General features: G+C 36.5%; 1 protein-coding gene across 3 annotated transcripts in view; it reads left to right on the forward strand.

Annotated features, from left to right (window-relative positions):
* Positions 1-23,057, forward strand: part of CADM2 (cell adhesion molecule 2) — a 579,455-nt gene that overhangs the window by 467,973 nt on the left and 88,425 nt on the right. For all 3 annotated transcript variants that reach the window (XM_054655060.2, XM_077174538.1, XM_054655061.2), the window contains 2 exons: positions 1,804-1,974; positions 20,681-20,771. In XM_054655060.2, coding sequence (XP_054511035.1) covers positions 1,804-1,974; positions 20,681-20,771 — 262 coding nt within the window. The remainder of the gene's footprint in view (positions 1-1,803; positions 1,975-20,680; positions 20,772-23,057) is intronic.

The following is a 23,057-nucleotide window of genomic DNA, read 5'->3' on the forward strand; positions in this document are numbered from 1 at the left end:
AATAAATAACTAGAGAGGGACTTCTCAACATCAATTTAGGAAATTACCTGCTTTTGTTTTTCTAAAGGATTAAAAATCCACAATTTTTCAATAAAATTAAAGTTGTTGATGTTTCCAGGAGCCTTCTGTCCACCACCTAAAGTCAGTAAGCAAAGGGATGTGCCCATTACTTATAAGCAGAATGTTACCTATATATATTTAATATATAATATTAAATATTAATAGATGTTACTTATATATATTTAATAATACCTTATTATTAAATATGGAAACCTAACTCTAGGAACAATATCACATGTGTTTGCTTTAAATATTAGTGAAGACACTTGTTTGGTTAACTCTGCTTTAGCTCTGGTCAATATGTCTCTTACTTACTAATCCCTAAATATTAATAGTGACCATGGCAGAAATGGAAATCTTTTAAAGCTTAGCAGCAAACAGGCATAAAAATTCTGGTATGCAAGAAATAAGTATTTTTTAGGGAGGAATGGAAACTGTATAACTACACGGTGTCCTTGTCTGTCTGGAGACAATGATAAAGACCACCTCTCTGAAGTCAGAGGTATTTTTAATCTAAAACTATGTAGCTTAAGCCATTGAAGATTTGCTTTCTAAAATTGATATTTCATGGAAATTTTATTTAGGTCATTCTGTTCTCTAATGGGATTTAGTATAATTTGTAAAACTGAAACCTCTCACTTTTTTTAGGGCACAGAGGACATATGAAATCTCAGTGTAATTTAATATATATGTTTAAGTATTTATAGATGTCTTTTCAAGCTTTCACCGCAATAAATCAATATAACAAGCTTACCATTTTTTTCTGAAATAAACTAAAATCAATAAGTATCACAAGTAGTTGGGAACCAAGTGAAACAATTCTAAAGTATGTGTAAGAAGATCTCATGTTCCAGTTAATACGTTCAGACATTTTAACTCAAATTCTCAGTCTTTTGGATCTTCATTTCTGATCCAGCATGTATTTTTTACAACAAAATGTTCTGAATGTGAATCTTAACCTTGAGTTGAGATGATGCTTCCTAAGCATAGCTGAAAAGTCCCTCCACTGAAATGTCTGTGCTGAAAACTAAGATTTTTAACTGGATCTGCAAGTATCATGTATCAAGTCAGTTTAGAATGGTGTAAAGCAGTGAGTGGAAGTTCTCTGCAATAATCTTATTTCTGGTCTTCTTGGGACTCGTTTGTATATTCCAGTAAATCCTATGACATGCCCTATTTACAGTTGTTTACTACCATTGATGACTATACCTGGCTTTATCAGTAAATTAGCATAATTCTAACCAAACACCAGAATAAGCAATGAATAAAGTAAGCACAGGATGAATCTGACTCTGTGCAATTGGCTTCAGTAATATCCATGTATTGCATTACTGTGAGAGGCTGTAAGAATGGACTTGGGAAATTTAATGTTCAGTGACACTGTGAAATGTAAGGTGATGAGGGTGGGACAAGGTCACAATCTTTTTCTGATGACCTACAGAGAACATTTATATCTAATATGCACCTAAACATTTAAGAGGTAATAATGAATGGAATTTCTGTTTGAATGCAGTATCATGGAACCAGTTTTAAAATTTTCTCTTTCAAATCTATCTGCTATTCTCACAATGAGAGCAAATTGAGGAATAACTGCAGTCTAATTACTTTTATATTAAAGAGACCAACAATGAAAGATGGGGTTTTTTTCCAACCACTGTGATAGAAAATTTAGCTGTCTAATGCTGGACTACTTTTTTCCAAAAAATATTGTAAAGATAACTAACTGTTTATTCTTTCTTTCAGATGTTAAATATGTAAAAGAAGAAGATTCAGCTCGTAAAACATTCACAGTCAGCAGCACGCTGGATTTCCTAGCAGATCGCAGTGATGATGGTGCAGTTGTAAGTTGCAGAGTAGATCATGAGTCCCTAAACTCTACACCTCAGATAGCAATGCAGGTTCTAGAAATACACTGTAAGTAATACACATTATACGTGCTTGCTTTTATAGTTTTGTTTTGTTTCAGAGTGTCTGTTGGAGCAAAGTTCTCTGGTGTTTTGCAGATAGATAAAACCAATTTCTTTTAGCAAAATTCTGTGGTTTGTATTTGATTGGTGGGGTGTGTTTTTTATTTTATTTTTACAGGAGTGACTCAAAAAAGTTTACAGGAAGCTTAACATTGAGAGTACTGTGGGACTGAGTTCTTGGTTTTATTTGAGAAGTAGTGGAAAGAAAATGCATTTGTGATTTTTGGTTATCACTGAAGCAATGTAAATGGGTTATTTAACATCAAGAGCATCCTAATTCACAGTTTTCCTTGAAAGTTTCTAGAAACTTGAAACAAGGGTATAAATAAATAAAGTTTGTAGCAGATCGCCTCAATGACACTGAATCCTGCTAAAGAAACTCACTAGCATTTTTAATAGCACAGACTCAGGAAGAAAAGCTCTTTAAGATTTATTTTTAGGCCTGGCCCACAGAAGTTGTTAATCTAGGTAATCCAAATTTCAGTTGTATTACATCTTTATATATTGGCAATTTTTTTTCTTTCAAACAGCATTTCTGGACATGATGTTTTCCACAGTGCATTGTTCCAAAGTTAAACGAATCTGGTTTTCTGTGTGCCCTACTCTGAAGTCAAATTGTCCTTTGAGTCAGTGGGTTTTGGTCTCTTATAAACTGTGAGAGACACCATCAGCTGGCATTTTCATATTCACTTGTATTATATACACCATATTTTGGGGTCCAGCTGTTTTTGTTTTTTTCTGGAGAACGTGTACATATCATTGCCTAGCTAGCAACAGCAGGCATCTGCAAAATGTCAGACCAAGAGAAGGCAAAAGATCTTTCACGAATCTCTTTCTAGGCCAGGTACAATCAACTTAAGGAGACAAGGTTGTCCCTGAAGCAGGCAAGTGTTCAGTGACTGCAACCAGTTCCGGAGGAACCATGTCAAGGACTGCTGCCATATGTAACTTGTTTATAAGCAGGGATATTTCTATAAACAGGAATATTTCTATAAGCATCTAAGACTTGCAGCACATGTAAAATGCAGGAATGGCAAAAGCACTCTGTACACAGAAGCTGACAACTTTGCTAAAAATGCCATCTGCAAAAAAAAGTTTGAAAATGAAGAGAATGTGGATTAGCATATGTGCTAAAAATGTTTTCTGAAACATTCTAGCCATCATTTTACTGAGGGAGATCAGGGCCTTTCTTCACCAAATGGCTGTTAAACACCTCTCCTAATATATTCAAATGCATCTGTGCTGGAGACATGAATCCCTAACAACTTTCTTTCCTTGAATTCTAAATTGCACAGCCATCAGCCACTGAACTTGCCCATGTCTTCACTTCCTAATTCTTTGCTCTTTCTTCAGTGCCTTACTCAAGATGTTGGCACCACAGGAGATGAACCAAATTTAATGGAACACTAGATGCAGAAATTGGACAGCTAAAAAGTTTAAAATGGCTGCAATGTAATGTAATGTGCCTGAAAGTAAAGGCAGGGCCCCGGTTTACATGAGCCTCATAAAGCAAAAAAGCCTTTTTGTGGCCTCTTGTATATAAAACTTCCTGAATATTTGTTGTTCCCTTCCAGTTTGCACCCCTGTAGCGAGGCACTTCTTTGCTAAACAGCAGTGAGGTGCATCTTCCTCTATGCTTGTTTCTCCAAATTTTGAACAAGACCCTTCTTCCTCTTCTCTGGCCTCACTGAAGTTCTCTGACAAGGTCAGACTGCACTGGGCATTTCAATTACTAGTGTGCTTTATGTTAGTGCCCCCTCAGACTGCCAGCTTATCAAAAGCCATAATGCACAAGTAATTGTTCTCTATCATTCCCGTTTGCTCCATTAATTTTCCACCAATCAATTTAATACTCTCTAGCACTGCTATGGAGTCATTATACATAGAAAGAGAAGTGATAAATGTGCCAAAAGAAGCTGAAGTTTAGGGCAGAGCGTGGAAGAAACATTTAAAGCTATGGAGAAAGAAGTATTCTGTTACTGGGGACAAGAAGACTGAGATCAGTCTTTTGTTGTCCTTGTCCTTGCTACCTACATTTCCATGGTCAGCATACAAAGAAATCATAATGCTGGTCAAATTTTGAAAGGAAACTTGACAAAAAGAGAAGATTCAAGGAACTGATGATATGGTTCATCAGAGAGCCTTAAAGGAAAAAGAGATGTGAAATTATTCACTGGAGCAATCCCAAATACTCCAAATGGAGTACATTACACTGGAATTGGGCTCCTTGACTTTATTCTCCTTGTGTTGCTCACTGTTGTCATGGATATTACTGCAGCCAGTGGAAGCTGGGGTTTTTTTCCTGTCAGTCCATAAGATTTCAAACATATAAAAGTCATCCTGTTTGTATCAACAAGAATCATGCTCACAGAACCCTGTGTGGAAGCTGATCCAACATATATCCTCAATGCTACCTTGCAGCAGGGTGAAAATAGTGCTGGCAAAGTTGATGAATTATGGGACCTCAAAGTCAGGAGAATCTGTTAATCTGACAACCCGTAGGCTCCAAAAATCACAACCAAGTTAGTGTGGCATTGCCACATGCTCTTAATATCCCAGAGATCTATAAAATTAGCAGACAACTGTGAGAGAATGATAAGCAAGCCTCTTAAAAAGGTCAAACAGAACAGCACAGGTGAGCATCAGTTTTGCAGGCAATGAATGTACAAAGATGAGGCATCACTCACTAGAACTGCTCTTGAGTTTTAAACTCCTTCTTAAAATCTGAAAAGTTAAAACATGGATTCTCCTCATGAATTATCAGTGTATCATTGCCAGTTAGAAGGAAAGGGCAATAAGAACTTGTTGAGGCATTTCTGCCCTGTATAATTATGCTTGAATGTTGAAAAGCCTGCTTTGTTTCAAGCAACTGGCCCCTGACAATGGACAAAATTTGTGGCTCCATCAAAACAAACAAACAAACCAAAAAGCAAAGGAAAATAGAAGAGAACAGTAGGAAGTGCAGGATTTTGTTTGGATCCAGTGGATCATAGGTAGAGAAAAAAGGAAGCAAAATAATGGAATGAAATGACAGGTTTTGATATATGCCTAATGAAAGATAGAATAAAATTAAATCTGCCTTAGATGCTGGGACTGTATGAAACAGATATTTGTAATTAGTCCATGGAGAGATGTGGATAGAAGTGCTTATGAGTCCACACAGCTGTTTTTATCATCAGCTTTAGTAGGAAGTCAACTTAACAAAATGAAAGCCATCAGATATAGAATATGTTTATTCCCTCATCTTCCCCTTGCACAAATCTTGTGTTTTATTATTGTGATAGAGAAATCAAATAAGCTTTCCCAGTAGTGCTACAGTGTATGAAATGAAGCTGAGGACTAAACTTTTACACTCAAAGTTGGTTTTTTTTTTAATTTTCTATTATTCATATTTATGTGTATGTGATAGAAATAGTGCCTAAGTTCTTCTGCTGCTCTTTGCTTTCCTTTCTTTCTTATAGTTCAGTCTGACAGTGGAGATAATCTTATTATTACTTTAAAGGAGAGAGTAAAAACAATCCTTGTTTTTACAGGGCTTCACAGATTAATTTTGCAAACTCAAAATATTAAAATAATAGGGGAAAGCATAGCATATCCCCACTCCAGACTACAGGATAATTAGCTCCTCCAATCTTTTGATTTATTTGTCTGTAATTTATGTTATATCTCACTTGTGTTTAATCCTGTTCATCCGTATGTTGTGCTCTGTGCACTGCAGGGCAGTCCAATTGCCCAAGTCTTTCTGCTGTGCTGAAAGGTTGGGCTGTAATTTAGTTTCTGCTTGGCCAGCAGAGGTTTGTGGTAGCATGACACTGCTTGCTGAGTTTATTTTTCCTGTGACCCTTACTGTCAATAGCAAACCTAAAATAGACTTGTATCCCCTCTGGCTTTGCTCTGAAGTTTGCTTGTCAGCCCAGCTGCCACTGATTATTAGGAAGTGCTTCTTGTAAGTGATAAATACAAATCTCAAAGGGATACTTAATTTCATTGTTTACTTATGTTTTCAGACTAAACCAGGAATGTATTCTTTGTTCCTGTATTAAAGAATGATGGGTACAGTGCTTCAATTTTGAAAGCTTCTCAGTACAATTTTTAAGAGATTGTCTAAGTCCTTATGCATGCTCCTGAAAAGACATTTTGAGGGCATGTACAATTTCTGGTCCACAACTGGGAAGTCAGTGAATTCTTCTCATCCCTCCTCAGTGTTGCAGACATGTTGTGATTCCCAAAAGCAGCATCTTCTCTTCCTTCCAGGTCTTATCTGAGCAGAAACCAGCCAACATGTTGCTTCGTACTGAACAGAGTGCCATAAAATTACCCAGTGGTAATTACCTTACCTTAGTGAAGGTTCTCTGACTACAGTAAATTACCCAGCAGACCTCAGTAAAAATTAATTGTGTAAATCTACCCCAGAGGCTGCTTTTGAAGCCTTAAAGTGAAATCAAATCATTTGAACTTCAAACCTAATCATGGTGCTTCTAAAATGGCAGCTGCGATGTGATCCGTGCTAATGGACTCAGTGAGATTTTGCTTAAAAGCTGACCACACTCCCAAATGACAGCACTAATAAGCTAAATATGTGTTATGTAAAGAAGTGTCTAGAGAGGCAATTTTGAGTAAATTCCATATTGGCAGACACAGATGTGCAGTGAATTGTCGGCCTGACAAATCTATAGCCATCAGCTAACTTGCTTCCACAGGCTATTCCAACATGTTTGTGTGATAGGCACACTTCTTCTTTTGTGAGCTGTTATTAGATTCTTTTGCAATGAACATCTGGACTTGACTTTAAAATTAGGCAGCCATTCCATGAGAATGTTGGGATTGTTATCCTGGAAATAAAGGTATTGATTTTGTATTAAGTCAAGCAAGCCCTGGGAGTGCAGCAGGCTGCGGATCGGATCAGCCACGCACTGGTGCGGCCGTGTAGAACACGGGGTGTCTGTGTGTGCACGTGTGTCTGACAGCACCCTGCCCCTCTCACTCCTGATGTAACAACAAATGGATGCTTCCCTGAAGGCAAGATGGGTCCAGAATTTCTGCTGGTGCAAGCAAAGGCATTTCATCAAAGAGATCCCTGGTGCTCACCAGGAGGGTTTAGCACACTTTTTCTGCTTGGCTGCTCTCAAGTTTTTGTTGGAACAGAGTTTCTAAAATGCACATTCTGAACAAAAATGAGTAAAAACTGTGTGTGAATATATAAAAATTTATTAATTGTAGTATATAATGTACTGCACCTTCATATAGCACTACATGAAATAAGGCACTCTAAAAACAGGCAAGAAAAAGGTCGTGAATAGTTGGGTGCTGGACTCTGTGTCTGTGATGAATGCCTAAAAGACTCAGAGCTGCCCATCAGAACAGTATAAAGAGACAAAAAACCCTGTCTCTCTTAACTCTTAATGTTAAATTCTAATGAATGTCACATGTTAAATATGTTAGTGGCTCTTCAAGGTGCCTGTCTCTACCCAGACTTGCTGACTTTTTGTAGCTCAAAAAGGGCAGATGTATGTCCATGCAAAAGCAAACAAAATGGGATACTTCTTAGCTATGATAAAATAGGGGAAGAAAGGAAAACTCTTCTCTGCTGCCTACATATGGTCCTTCAGTACTGTAAAATGTGTGCCACACATTCATTTTCTTTAAGCTGTGTGGCCATTTGTCTTTTTGAAGCTGATTCCAATTTTCTCTTCATGCGCTCCTTTCTTTCTCTTTACTTACTTTAGTTGTTTCCCCCCATTTTGTGCTTAAAAAAACATCTTTGCTTTTGCACTTTGGCATATCTCCTCTGATTTGCCTTTTTTTTTTTTCTTTTGATTTGTGGTATGTTTTCCCAGAACTCTCCCAGAGTTAAGTGACACCTATGCTTTAGGAACAAGGGCACATCTCCCTTTTTTTTTGGAAGCAGCTTTTACTCCCTAGGCAGAAAATAGGTTTTTCTGAAGTGAAGAAAATATGAGACTTAAAAGAAATTTCCTTCACTGATGCTCATCTGAAACTCGTTGGTTTCTGATCAGTCAACAGAATTGGTCATTCTCATTTGCTTGTGACCATGTCTTCATTACACTGTATGACACCTCAACAGACACACTGGCTAGGAGTAAAATCTGGTAACAGTTTGGTGTGATTACACACTGCCACAATCTTTGTATGGACAATCTGGCAAGAGATGCATCCCCAGATTCAGAAAATGCCATGTTAACTAGGATGATAAGGTGTCATAGCATCGCCTTCCATTTTTTTAAAATTTTTTTTTTTGGGCATCACTCCAAAATACTAGGTGAACTCAAACAAATAGCCTGTGTGTTGAGTCAGGAGTGTAAATAATTGCAATTCTTGTGAGAATTGAAACTTCTTTTGATGTTGCCAAGAGAGAAAATGTCTGTGTCATGATGACTTCAACCAATGAGTTTAACCATACAATTCTCGTATAACTTCTGATACAGTGGAAAGACCTGGATTTTCCAGGCACATAATTCCCTAGAGTCACAAAAACAAACCAAACTCACCTGAGATTTGCACATCCAGGGCTTTGCAGTTCTCTATTTCAAGCTAGCACGTTTTGTTCTCTTCCTACAACCATTTTATCATGGAATAATTTGAGTGGTTTGGAGCTGTGATACCTCAGAGACCTCTGGAACTTGTGGAAGGAGGCCAATATTTGAAGCTTTGTCTTATTGATTAAAGCCACCTTTTGTTCCAGCTTAAGAAGCAAGAGTGGGCTGTATTTTCTGTCTGATGTGCAGACAGGACCTTGGTCTCTCACAAAGCCTCTGATCACAGATGATCTCTGTAAGCCTAAGCAAGCAGGGATGTCCTTCAGTTTAAGTGAAAACCTGTGAGCTGTTCAGGTTCCCAGAGAGCAGCTCATGAGGAAAAGCTGGACATTTTCAGAAATGTCTTCCTGAATCTGAAAGGAAATCAAACTTCTGAGCACTGTTCCTGCTTTTCTCTTTCACTGAAGATTTTGCTGGATTGCTGTGAGCTTGAGAAGGAGACAATTCTGGTGTCTTCCAGTTGACTCTCTCTTATTTAAGTTTATCCTCTTTACACGTCCAGGTTCCCACCCAAGACTCACCCATGTTGTGATACTCAACCAACCCAAACAGGTTTGGGTTTTGTTTTTTGTTTCATTTTTGTTCCTGAATTCACCCTGTGAATGTTAATATGGAAAAAAAAATATATCTCAATACAATACTTTGAGGACCAGCTGCCAGTCTATCTCCCTTAAAGTATAGAAACATACATACCAGTGTAAGATGCAGATGAAAACAGTAATAATGAGAATGCAATTTAAAAGCTACAGTTTCAGTACTCTACATCTCTTCATATTGAATGAAAAGTAAATAAAATATTAATTATATAGCTCAATAATTATGTAAGCACTTTGTTAATTAGTGCAGTTGCATTTATTAAACTTTTCATACTGGTGAATGCTTGAAACAAATGAAACTTAAAGGATAGTTACTGTACACAGAAAAGGATAATATCTGTGAACAGAAAAGTTCACTGCTACAATTTGCATGTTTAAATGAGATCAATTAGGTTAATGATGGATGAAAATAAGAAATCCATTATTTAAATGCAAAATAATTCATAAACTTGTAAGTCCATCTACTGCCAAACTTTCATCTTTCAAAGGGGATATCCAGTTCAAAGGGTTAATGTACAATCCTGACCTTTACCATCTGGAGGTTTATGTTCAAATATGGTTTGCAAGTGAAATAAAATCTAATTTGTTTCTCTGTAAAATCTTATGTAGAAAATCCACAGGGTGGCTTGTCTACTCTAATAAAACCTTTGAAATCTGGTGTGGGCAGGATATTCCATGTGCCTGTTGTGTGACTGAGAGGGCTCCAGAAGGTTTTAAAGGAAGTTTGGGAGGGAGAGTTTAATAATATTAAAAGCAGGAAAGACTAGCAAGCAGGTGAGGCAGTCTGGAGGAAAAGATAAAAAACAAATTTAGAGATCATTACCAGAACCACCCAAGGAAGAGAAGTTTGCCATTCACGATGGTGGGATGAATATTTGCAAGAAGCAAATCAAATTTTCATTTTCTGATGCTACTGCTTAGTTATTTTTATATAGACTAAACTTTTATAGTGTCTAATATCTGATATGAATGTCAGAGAAAAGACTGAAGAGATATTTGGAAATGCTGAGCATCCAGAGCTCTTATTTCACTTCTCTAACAGTTATGGATGTGCTACAGTTCTTAAGCCATATTCAAGATGATTTAAGTCAGACACAACAGAACAATGAAGGCTTTAAACAAAAGAATCTGAGAAAGCAGAAGATAAAGTTACACTGAAAGGTCACGCACTCTCTCAAAGTTCAGCATTTCTTTATAACGTGGTTTAGGCAGAAGACTTTTCTTTGTCTTTTCTTTTTCTCCTTCTCTTAACAGAAAAAGTGAGATAAAACATAAGAAAGTTGGAGAGAGCACAGTGTAAGGCAATGGAGATGCTAAATGAAACAGATTTTACTGTTTACTCTGAAAAAGTGGCATGGCAAAAATAATTAAACAAGATGAAAGTTGTAAAACCAAGCTTCATCACTTGCATTCACTGGAGAAAACAGAACTGATTTGCAAAGAAAATATTGTTTCTACCATATCATTCATGTGTGGATGGGACTTAATGCATAATTCAGAAACCAGTGACCCATTTGAGAAGCCATGTAAAGGGGAGTGGCTGTTGTCTGGTGCTATCTCCATGGAGTGGTGCACACTCAGAACTGGGGTGACAGTGCCACTCTGTCCTCCACTTAATTCAGCAGGGGCTACTGATGTGCTCACATTTATCTCTGCCTGTGTTAAGGCCAAGCACAAAGTAGGTAAGAATGATCAAAGAACACATTAGGTGACAAAGGCAGGGTAAATCTGTGAACATTGAAATGGAGCACAGGGGAACTGTGGAGCTTTGGTGTTGTACTTCCAGCTTCTTTTTCCCCTCCCAAAACCCCAAGCCACATGTTATGTACTACCACATTTCACATCCTTTATTGTGTTTCAGTAATTGTGGGGAAGGAGCCTGGCATGACCAGCAGGTGAGGTGCTGAAACAAGTCCAATGGATATCTTTAACAAACTACCACATAATCAATGCCCACAGAATCAGTAAGCTAAATGGTTTCCTGCCAGGTTGGTGCTCAAATTGAGGCATTCATGTAATATGAGTGTCAGGAGGGAATATTTGACTGATCAATCTTTTTTTTCCCCCACATTGGCATCCATTTTCATGTTTTGCATCCAGGAGAGTGCATTTACACTCTTCTGTTACAAGCTGTTACTACTCTTTCCTACAACAAACATAATTTTTAAATAAACCAGATGAGATTAAGGATGACACAACAGAATTCATCAAAGAATCTCGGGTAACAAAGGGACCATATGCTGTTTCTGGTCCTGCTTAACTGTAAAGCAGTTTTAAAGGAGTACAAAAAGAAGACATTGGAATATTCATTTGGATATGGTACCAAGTATTCACTTCTGTCAAACCTATGTATTGAAGTACTATCATAAGGCTTAATTTCTCAGTGTTGTTGAATACTTTTATTGAAATTAAATGCCATTGCCGTGGCACAATTGCTTGAACGAGATTGACCCATCCACAAATATTACTAATTGAATAATTTTTCAGATACGTAATATTGATTGTTTTTCTCTCATCCATTTAAGCAAGGAGTTACTCATTCTTTTCTGAAGCAGAGTAGCAAACTTCCTGCATCTGCCAGGCTACTTTGGTGAAGTTACCAAGGCAGATTTGCACCTAAGTGCTTATTCAAGGCAGCAGTGCACAGACAGAAGCCATGCTGCTTGCCATTTACAAAATAAGCCAAATTTGGGGAAATGCTGATTCACAGCTGTAGGATGCACAGCTGGTAAGTGTAAAAGCTATTAAAAATGGTGAGCACTTGCACAGAGCTGATTAAAGTGCTCCTCTCTCCTCTTTCTCGTCTCATTTAGGATATCCAATCTGATGCTTATTTTTGTGCATGCTGGAGTGGTTTGTCCTTGGAATTTACTTTTAAAGTCTCTTCTTTCCTAAGCTTATTTTCTTATATTTTTTAGAAATAGGAATGAAATTATGTAGGACTACAGAATTTTCAATGAGCTTTGTAATTGCTATCCATGTATGAAAATTATAATCTCATGGTTTCTGAAGTGAAAAAAAAAGTTCCTGAAACTTGCCTGTGCTCACTCCAGTGCTAATTAATTTAGAAAGTAGATACATCATCATTTTCAGAGGTATCTGCTTATTTTATCTTTGCATCTGGAAATGATGGAAAGGTTCCAAAGATATAAGAGAGAGAAAAAACGCAATGAAAAATGTAGAAGGCTGTGACATAAATAGATTTCACAAACATGCATTTTGAAGAAAAACAGACAAAAATGGGTAGACAATAAATGGATTAGTCTCTCAGGAAAACTTTTAAAATCTTATCATCTGGCAGCCATTTATTACCAGGCAGCAATAATCTTTTATTATCAGACTGTTAGATTTTTATAACATTTTTTAAAATTATAGCACCAGAACTGTTGTTGTGCACTGCCACACTAAAATATCTGAGAAATTTATGAAAGCTTTTCAGTATTCAGAAGGTTTGCAGTCATAAAATAAAACCATGAAGTAAAGACATGCTGTTGGTAGCTCATAATTTAGCTAAACCTTTAAGAAGAAAAATGTGTTGTAATGAACCAGTTATAGTAACTTGCAGTCTGGTACAAAGACAAAATGGTGGTTTGTGTTCAAATCAAAAGACAACAAGGTAAATATATTTATTAAAAATGGCATAGTAAATCTGAGTATTATAGATCCAGGCAGGAGGTGCTGCTGCACAAGATTAAGTGATTAATTCAGAACTTGGAGTATTCTGGAAATAGTCAGTGGGTAATGGGAGGAAGGTGGGGGTTATCCTTTTCCTTGCCAGATGACCCAGCAGCCATGACATGGATGTTACACCACAGAAAAGGTCTGTGTGTTTTACCTGGGCTGCCTGGAGCTCAGCTGAGTATATTCTGAACTGGCAAGTAATTAATAAGACATGTTCCCTGTGTTGCTTAGGGTCCAGGAAGGTAAAACCTGGCATCCATGGGATGCTCAGTGATCACAGTGGGAAGAACTGCTCTGTCACACAAGCACAGCTTTCTTCCTGAATGGATCCTTCATCATATTCCACACTGTTGAATGCAGTGCTCAGCTAGGTTGTTAAACAAAGCTTTTACTTACTGGCAATACTTTTAAGGCTTTTTAAATCGTTGAGTATAGCAGAAAATTTCTAGTGACAAAAGGTAATTAAAACAATCTGCACATCATCCTAAAAGATGAAATAAGGAGGTGGTTTCAGTGCTTTTAGCAGGAGGAAAGTAAGTAACACTTGTAGCAGATCCTGATGTAACGTGAGCGCTTGCTTCCCCTGACAAACACAGCCAGCAAAGTGTTTGCCCCTCCCTGGACCTTTCCTGTGTCTTTCCTTTTGCTGTTAACATAATTTGCACTCAAACAGCCAGTCCAGCATGGATCACAGGTTTCATTCCAACAAACTCAGCTTCTTGCTGCAGCTGGTGAGATGTTCATAACATAAACTACAGAGAGAGAGTCACTTTTAAAGGAAAGATGCATCAGAATCAAAGTATTCCAGCGGAGGCCTAGGGTCAAATGTTAATGAGCTGCTTTCAATTATTTATGACACAATTAGGGACAGGATTGTTTCTGTCCTGGTTTTGAGATAGACGCCTGACAATTTGGCTGCATGGAAACTAATCAGTTAGAAGAGCCTTGTTTTGGAGGTTTAATATGTTTGTTGTAGTGCTGTGTTGTGTAGAGCTGTTAAGTTTTTGTTCATCACATGCAAATGTTTGACCAGCTGTGCCTCCTTTTTTCTACAGTTTTTACAAGGTTTAGCCCTTTTTACTAAAACTTTCAAGACTAAGTAGGACATTTGTGGTAAAAAAAAGAGAAAATAAGCACAGAATCACTCATGTTTTAAGAAAAAAAATATTTAGGCAGCATATATCACACTGATGTGTGCCATGCATACGGGAAAGAACCTGACCAATGGATTTTTCCTTTTGAACCCCAAAGACTCATAACCTAAAATAATTCAAAAGATTTATCTTTCTCTATGCACCTTGTATATATTGAACATTATTTGTTACTGTCACCAAATAGGACATTTTTTTTCTGTGCCAGATCTTTAAATATTCTACAAACCAGAAAAAGTGTTTTCTTTGGTGAAGGAAAAACAGAGGAAGTCAAGAGAAATGTGATTTCTGCTTGACACTATGTCCTGGGTTCACTAGTCCACCATTATCACCCATTTCCTTAAAATTATGTGAACCAGACATCCAAAACTAAAAGTTGAGACCAATACTACTTTATGAATTATTACTTAAACAGTAAATAAAATACTTTTTTTTGGTTTTAAATATTTTAAAAGATTTTAAAAAAATCTTTTTTTTTTGGTTTTAAATATTAATTATTGGATTGCTTTGATCTTGAGAAAATCATGCTAAACATGTACAAAGAGAAGATCCAAACATTTGGCAAAAGTACTGTATAGCATGTGAGACCTTAAATGGATACTACTACAGGAGATTTTAATTGAAATGTGGAAGAAACCACATCTTCTGTCATGCCATTTTACCTGGGGAAGTAGGAATCACAGACTTCATGCAATAAATTAGTTTATTTATTGCACTTTATATGAAATAAGTGTGGAAATATAATTGCCCTAGCTGAGAAAATATTTGTCACCAGTTTGGACAGAGTTTTCTTAAGTTTGTGTTGGTATTAGTATAATATCTAAGATCTGCTTATGGCATTGTGTTTATATTTACTTATTTGGTTTTTTAAAAATAATTATTTAAACATTCAAAAATATTGTAGTCTTTGACACATAAGGTTACTCTGAGGCCACCAGCTCAAAAAGTACTTTAAAAAAATAAAGTCATTTTTTGAATGCAAAGCCCAAGAATGGATGCACCAAAACTACTCAATGCTAAGGATTGACACATTCTTAGGAAACAGGTGGGGATTTTTAAAGTTTTATAAGTTTTTCTTTTTGTGAATATCCTAATCTGGCTCTAGAAAACTTTCCTAAATGTAAAATGAAGGGTATATTCTGTGTTATGTTGACACTGAATGTAAATAGAGACAATTTGCATGGTACTGAATTGCTTGAGGAATTCTAACTCATGATGTGTGTTGGGCTAAAAATTTTCTAGTACCTGGCTTTTTATTTTTTGTGTGTCAGAATATCCTGATTTATCCAAACTAGGAAATAGGTAAGAGAAAAAGCCTTTTCACATTCAAAGTGAAATCTTAGTTCAGTATCTGGCTGGAAGGGAGACCTTAGCATTCCTGGCTGATTTCTGCTCTTGCATGAGAGGTCCTTGCACTCTGAACCACACCAAACCCTTAATCCATGAACTCCAAAGGCTGAATGTTCTAATCTCTAAATTATCGCCAAATAAGTATTTTGATGGATCTGATCAACATAGAGTGAACACTTCAGTACTCAGTGGAGTAAGTAACCTCTTCTACTCATAAATCACTGCATGGGGTCTAATAACTGATCTTGATGGATTGATTAGCACTTCTCACAAAAATCAAATTATGTCTAAGTGAGGGAGTGTAGAAGTGGCTTCCTGAGTCATGGAGGTAGAGCAGTCCTCTTAAATGTAGACTGCTGAAGTACAGGACCCTTGGGATTAGTAATTCTACCCTTCCAAGGGAAAAGGAGGAGGTGAACTTGTTCTGTTCTGCTCTCTGAAGATTCAGCCACATTGGAAGATATTTGGGGTGCTAAGTTTAAACTTCATAGTACATTAATGCATTTATTTCTTTTTAAAAAAAAATCTATAATTCAGCAGAAAATTTGAAAATTAGGAACCTTGACTTGGATCTGTACATCTGATACAATATTCCTGTGTAAATTTCTGCTGAGGAGAACCACTAAGACTTTTTCTGTTAATCCTCCATTCACTGGAATGCCAATGGAGGCTGAGATTTACCTTTTCACAGAATGTGTAGAGAAATCCAGTGGCAAGAAGTTTATATTACCTCTAAAGTAATGGGTATATCAAAATTACCTGGAGGAAAGACTGCTGCATGGTTCTTTGCATAGGTGCATTTTCAGCACTCTTGGAATTCTGATGACTAAAAGATCATGAATATTCCTACTCCTCAATAGTCTACTGCTTCCAATTGTTTTTTCTTAAAAGTGCCAATGAAATATATGGGCTCCACCCACCCTAACATCTGCCTAAGAAGAAGGGTGGTGTTATTTTCTGTTGCTGGGATTATAATTACGTTGACTGAAGATGATTACATTACGGAGGGATTATTTGATAAAACAGGATCATAACCTGTGTTCCTATCATAACCTCATGATAATGCTACCACTTTGTCTCACAAAATGATTTTTCATATGCTTCTTCCTACACACCTGTTGCTGATTAATGCCTTAGGATGCAAAGGATTATACTTTGATTTAGTGATTCTGCCAGAGCTGTGAGTTCCATGAGAGGTTTTGCTGAGAACTGATGGGACCAATGACTTCTGAAGATACATATGAAAAACAGGCCAAATTCCACTTTTACTATCCTGGCACCAAGAAGAAACTAGTAGAGATTGTCAGATTCTGTTGTTGGCCTGTTTCACAATTCTAGCAAATTTGTTTACTTTTATGAATTCAGGTTTCCATTTTTACACTGTGTTGTCGAGGGTTTGCACATGAAGTATAACATAACTTATCATGAGGGATTTTTTCCAGCAGCTTTCATGTGATTACTTTATATGAGTAAATTTATGTGAAGGAATTTATTCCTGCATGTAACCTTATAAAGGCTTGGTGATAAAATAATATAAATATATACTGAAGTCTATTTTATTTCAAGCAGTGCAAAAGCAGCTAGTACATTCTGAAAGTAAACACACTTTAAGCATAGATCTGATTAAGAGCAAAGGTCTAGTCACTGATGAGAACCACCTTTATTTTGAAAATAGCTTCAAAGAGATTAAATCAGTCAGTTATGCAGTTTCACAAGGTATGAATGTTGCCATTAGTTGCTGCTAAAAGTAAAACAAAAGTTGTGTTGAAGTGTTTAATTTCTTCTTGTATCAGATCAGATTGTTACTGGTATAAGCTGGTATCAATTTTCTACATGTTCACTGATTTTGTGTCTTGCTGAAGATGACATAGCCTGATCAAAAATCAATAAATCTTCCCAAAGTTTTGGAATGAGTTTCCCAGGCTTGTGAGATGAGATGAGCCCAAATCCTAGAAAGATGGATGAAGCAGAATCACTCAGGGGAACTTTTGCCTTTGGTCTGCTGAATCACGAAAGGTTATACAAAAAAAAAAGCCCCATGCCATAATTCTTACCTGTAGCTGGTATGTCCAGAAACAAACTAGCAGATTCTGTGCTCGTGGAGGGTAGAAGATATGTTAAGACCTGTTTGAACCTTAGGTTGGTGGAAGAAATCAGTTGCAGCTCGTAAGTACCTCATAACTCAAACTAAAGACTGGAGGGCCAAAGAAGTTCTCTCTGCTGGAGATGGATGTAACTAAAAAAATCACTGGGTACTGAATGCATTGTGTTTTACTGAGAAAACTTGCTGTGGTGCTTACATCCACATAAACCACTAGTTTTTTATAGAATTGGACTTTCCCAAATCTTAGTCTTTTTGGAATACTTATCTCCTCCATAATATTCTTAGAACTCAGGATAAGGACATATTTGTAGATATTGTAGTGAAACTGTAGTCACCACTCCCTTGTTCAGAAGAATTTTACTTTGAATACTGGCCCATGGTATTTTATTGTCATGAAATGGCTGGGCTAAATACTAAAAAAATATGCAAGTTATTAAAGTTCAGGTAAGTTCAGCTTTGTACACATTGTTATTTTTCTACTGAGTTTAGAGGAGGAGGACAAGATTTGACCCACATTACTCTTGACTCTACTCCTTTTTTCTGGTTGTAGAAGGAGATTTTTTTTTGACATATCTCCGTTATTTATAACAAGCTGATAAACATATCTGAAAAGAAATCAACATCTTTCTGTATAACAGTTCTTGATTTTCTTTCTTTAGGCTGTTTTCTAATGTTGTTGTTTGCCTGAGATCATGTGATGTTCCAGTTGTTATGATTAATATTTTAAGTGTGACAGGTCAAAACTCACAGTATTGATAGAGTACATTTATACTTTTTAAGTTCTTCCAAAATGAGAGTCACAGTGGGAGGTAGTGTTTTGTAATAGCATCTTGTGTTCTGGAAAAGTACCAGTCAGCAGGGTTCTATCATCTTTGTAAAAATAAGATATTTAGGTTAGTTTTGATTCAATTCAACTATTCTGAAGATTTCTTTTCATTTAAATTATTGATGTGAATGTGAAGATAGAGGGCAGGTTTATCTTAAAAGTTTTTTCCTTTTTAAATATACACTTTAATTCTAGAGAGAAATCAAGCATGGCTTAAAAATAAAAAGTAGAAATAATAATACTGAGAATAAATCACTCAAAATAGAGCATCTAGTTTTTGAAAAAGAATCATTAATAAAATGTGAAAATTTTCCATTGTTGTCTTCCCTAAAAATGATATATTGAATTAAACCCTGTGTTTCCTGCTTTAGAGAAACAAGTAGTTACTGTTTAAGTCAACTAGCAGGGAAAACCACTAGGGAATGTCTTTCCTACACCACTTTGTTGTGCCTTAGAGGGTGAAACCTCAATATAAGACCTTTCTGTGTTTGTAAGCTCCATTTAGAAGTGTGTGGAGAACAGAGAGCTGCCTGGTGGATTAAAGTAGGAATGGGAACTTCAAGTAGGGGCAAGCAGCACTGTATTGATCCATGCAGATGAAAGCTTAATTGTCTGGAATCCTCTCTTCAATTTTATTTGGGTCATTAACAGTATTGCAAAAAATGCCTATAATTTTTTAAAATATTTAAGCCAGGAATAATAGCTGGATTGCCCTTTAATTTCTTCCTTCACCTGTGGCTGTCAGGATTACTTCCATCGAAGTTTTGCTCTTTTTCATATTTCTCTGGAAACCTCTTGATCTCATTGCATTAGTTGTCTCCCTCCCCCAGTTAAATTCTTCATGTATTCCTATCTGATACTAATTTGCTCCTCTGGTTCAATGTATAGTCAAGAGAGTAATTTATTCATCTTCAACAGCAGCACTGAAATCACAGAAGTACTTGATGCCCTGATTTATTAAGGCACTTGAGGTCAGTGCCTTAAGCATGTGCTAAAAATGAAGCAAATGCCAGCCTGGCCTCCAAAGGATTAGTCACCTGCATAATGGTTTGCAGGGTCCTTAAAAATATGGACTTGTGGAACAGATTTGCTACTGGTGTAAGGTTAGAGCAGCTATTCTGGAAAGCTGAATGATGCTGAAAATACTTTCAGTGGAATTACAGAGAGTCTACACTAAGCCTTTCCCTCTTCTTGTCTTGTGCTGTTACTCTGTGGTGTGCAATAATAAAAAATCAAAAGTCAGAACTTTTTTTCCATCATTTTAATTGTTCAGATGCCTTTTAGGGTTCAGCAGGACTATTGGCATCTCAATAAGAAGCTATATTGTGTCAACTGCTAAGGATAACAGCAAGTGAGACAAAACTTAGGTATCCTAGATTTGCAGGATAAAGTGGTTTTTATTAGGAAGCTATAGACAAAGAAACCATGAGGAAAAATATACATTTTTCAATTCAATCTGATTTTTTTTTCCACTGTGACAATGAAATTTGGTTTTCCTCTTCCTAAGGAAAAATGTGTTACAGTCCTTTATTTATCATCTCTTTTTTGTCCTTTGTAAAGGTGGCCCTCTAAGTCATATGTTTACTATGAAAATATATTCTTGCAAGCCAGGTAGTAAATGTTTTAAAAGTTAAAGACCTACTTCAAATGCTTTATTTGGCATGAATTCACAGTAGCTCTATTGTGTATCTTTTTGCAATTAAAACTATAAAACTAATCCAATCACATTGGACGACAGATTGCAGATTCTTCTGTAGTGCTTTTTGCAGATATTTGAAACATTCTCTTTGCAAATTCTGTTTAAGATTGTTATGGTTTAGGGGCAGCCTTATTGCATTTCAGAAATAATATCCTGTAAAATGTCTGTAACAAGGTATTTTATCTGAAAGCCCATTGTATCTTTCTTATTATGACTTTCAAGCTTCTGCAACAACAAAAGGGTTCTTATTCAAATGTACACTATTGCATTCATTCCTCTAATAGCAGCATTCCATCATATCAGCCTAAAAATAGGCAAACAATTGCATGGAGTACTTGTTATTCATCATAGATGGGTTTTTTTCTTTATTTTGTTGTTAGATATCAGACTTTTGGATAGTCATATGGAGTATTTGCATCGAATACAGAAATAAAAAATAGTTTTCTCTTAGTATACACATGCTTTCTATCTGTGTCTCCTAGGGATATAAAAAGTTACTGGTTTAGTTACATTGGTCATTTTTATTGCCTTCCTGAAGACAATGGAAATTGCACAAGGCTCCATATGAAACTGTCTCCAAGTGTAAATTAAATCTGTGGTTTAGACTGTTGTAAATAGAGAAGAATGTACTCTTAGATAATAAATCTTTTTTGTGTATATCAACAAGTTGTCTATTTTTTTCTTCCTAGATACACCTTTAGTTAAAATCATTTCTTCCAATTCATGGCCTGAAGAAGGACAATCTATAATTTTGACTTGTGAATCCAAAGGAAAACCAGTGTAAGTGATTTAACAAGTAATATGTTTTTTGTTATTTTACTTATTCTGCTGTGACTGCAATCCTCAGCTGCAGAAATCTACTGGTTTTGTCTCCTCCTGGGGTGTAAAGTACTCTCTGGTATAGAAAACCCCTTGAAGCCTGTCTTCATTAAGTGTCTATAGAAGATTGCTCTTTTACTTTGTCATCTATTTTAGTTTTCAGGAAGAATTCCTGCTGTGAGATTTTTTTTTTCCCCCCATCAGGTATATCAACCTGAAAGGTGTGCAGGTTTAATCTATCTCTGTTTACATCATTAAATTGATGATAGAGGAGAAAACATCTCATGAAAATCTTCCTACATCAACCAGCCTCAGAAAAAAATATATTGAACTTTGGCTGCCATTTACAGGGGAATTTGAAGTTTAATTGTATGTGCAAGTTGGATGCCTGTTTCTACCAGGATTTGGAAAGGTGTAGCCTGCTTTAAGAATGTAAATTGTTTTCCTTGGGAATTAACATCTTTTCTATTAATATATTTAGAGACAAATCTGCAGAGGTTAACCCTTGCACAGAATCTACTACTTAAATAGACTTGACTCTTGAAAACAGTTAACTGCACAGAGGGGCTGTTATATATTTACTCATAAATATATATAATCTATATATATATATCAATAATCCAATTGCTTAATAGTAAGTCATTATGAATCAAGTTTCTTAAATATTGACCTTCTGCTCAAAAGATCAATATATAGTGTTGTGATGATACACAGATTTAGAATGGTCTTGAAAATGGTAATGGAATAATATTTTGAAGCTAGAAAAGGTGTAAATTGCATGACAAAAATCATGTCACTTATGGCTGAATTTCTCCCTGGTGTAGCTTTAGTGACTTCATGGAATTGCTTTATGTAGGAGCCTGAAGTCAGATTTAGGTCAAGTAAGGCATTTAAGTCCAAAATTTTTATTTTTAAAAGCTCTTCTGAGTTATGCCTGGCATAATTTAAACTCCATAGGTACTTTTTTTTTTTAATCTATTATGTGCCTGCATCATTTTAAAGCAGCTTCTCCATCCAGATCTTGACTGGGTGAGCACCTAGATCGTGCTTCTTCCCTGCTTGAGACCAAAACACTGGTAGTTCATCTAATTAGTCTGACCTGATGCTCCATGTAATTGGTCTTTTCTGTACCTGTGTACTTCCGATAAGTGTGTGTTGCTGAGAAAAGTACTTCTGTCAGTAACACAAAATTCCATTGTCAGCCCTCTGTTGCTTTTACAATGTACCTGAAGGAGAAGGAGTTATCATTTTATCTCATATTCCTTGAACATTCCCCCAAGTATGAAGAGGTAGAGTCTGTTTCCCCCTTATTTTCAAAATCTGCTGAAGATGTGCAAGTGCTCAATTTTAGGAAAGAGGTCAGCACTGATTGTGCTGAGTGCACCCATAGGCTGGGTGATATGTAGCATTTTCCTTATCTCAGTATTTTCCTCATGACTTAACAGATGTAGTGCTCTCTTTGGCTAATAGACTTGAAGCATTCTAGGCCCACTCAGTTCCTCACTCACAGCAGGATCAGGGAAAGAATCAGAGGAGTAAAAGTGAGATACCTTGGCATATGCAATATTTATTATTTGGTACACATTGTATTCTGGATATACTTTAAACATTAGGAGGCACTAGTTATAACTTAGTAATTAAAAGAGAGCTTCAATTAAGGTGTTACTGTTCGTTTATTTATTTTAAGTAAAGCTGTGTTCTGTCCTTAAAGGATTCAAGTGCAAAACTTGAATGTGGTTTTGAAAGGGAAAGAAAAAAAAATCTTCACATGACAGAATTATCAAGATGGGACCTGTACGTGGTAGCCTTTGGGGCACAAATATTTTGCCAATAAATGCACCTCTAATTGTCCAGGCCACAGGCACTGCCAACTTCAGCTGCTCTTAATTGCTTCATTAGGTCAGTCTTTCATGGCACAGGGCCAGTAATAAATAGGCATCCTCCTGGGAGCAGTTTGCAGTGGCTTAGCTTGAGAAACAGGAAAGTCATGCTCCCAACCTGCATTGTGAGTACCTCTGGCTGGGAGAGAGAGAGGAATTGGAGAGGTCCACCGAGCCCAGATATGTCAATGTCACAAGGTAAGTGATGAATTGTGGGCTTCATGGAGAGCTCAGGGCCAGCTGTGGTCCGTCACAGCCGTTTGCACGCCATGGGTTAATTTCTGTATACTTTATGGCACAGTCTCTCCTGCTTCCTGCAGGCAGCAGTAAATGAACACTTATTTAGAGAAGCATTTCTCTTGCATCC

The sequence above is a fragment of the Agelaius phoeniceus genome, chromosome 2 (genome assembly GCF_051311805.1).
Source record: "Agelaius phoeniceus isolate bAgePho1 chromosome 2, bAgePho1.hap1, whole genome shotgun sequence".
Classification (NCBI taxonomy): Eukaryota; Metazoa; Chordata; class Aves; order Passeriformes; family Icteridae; genus Agelaius; species Agelaius phoeniceus.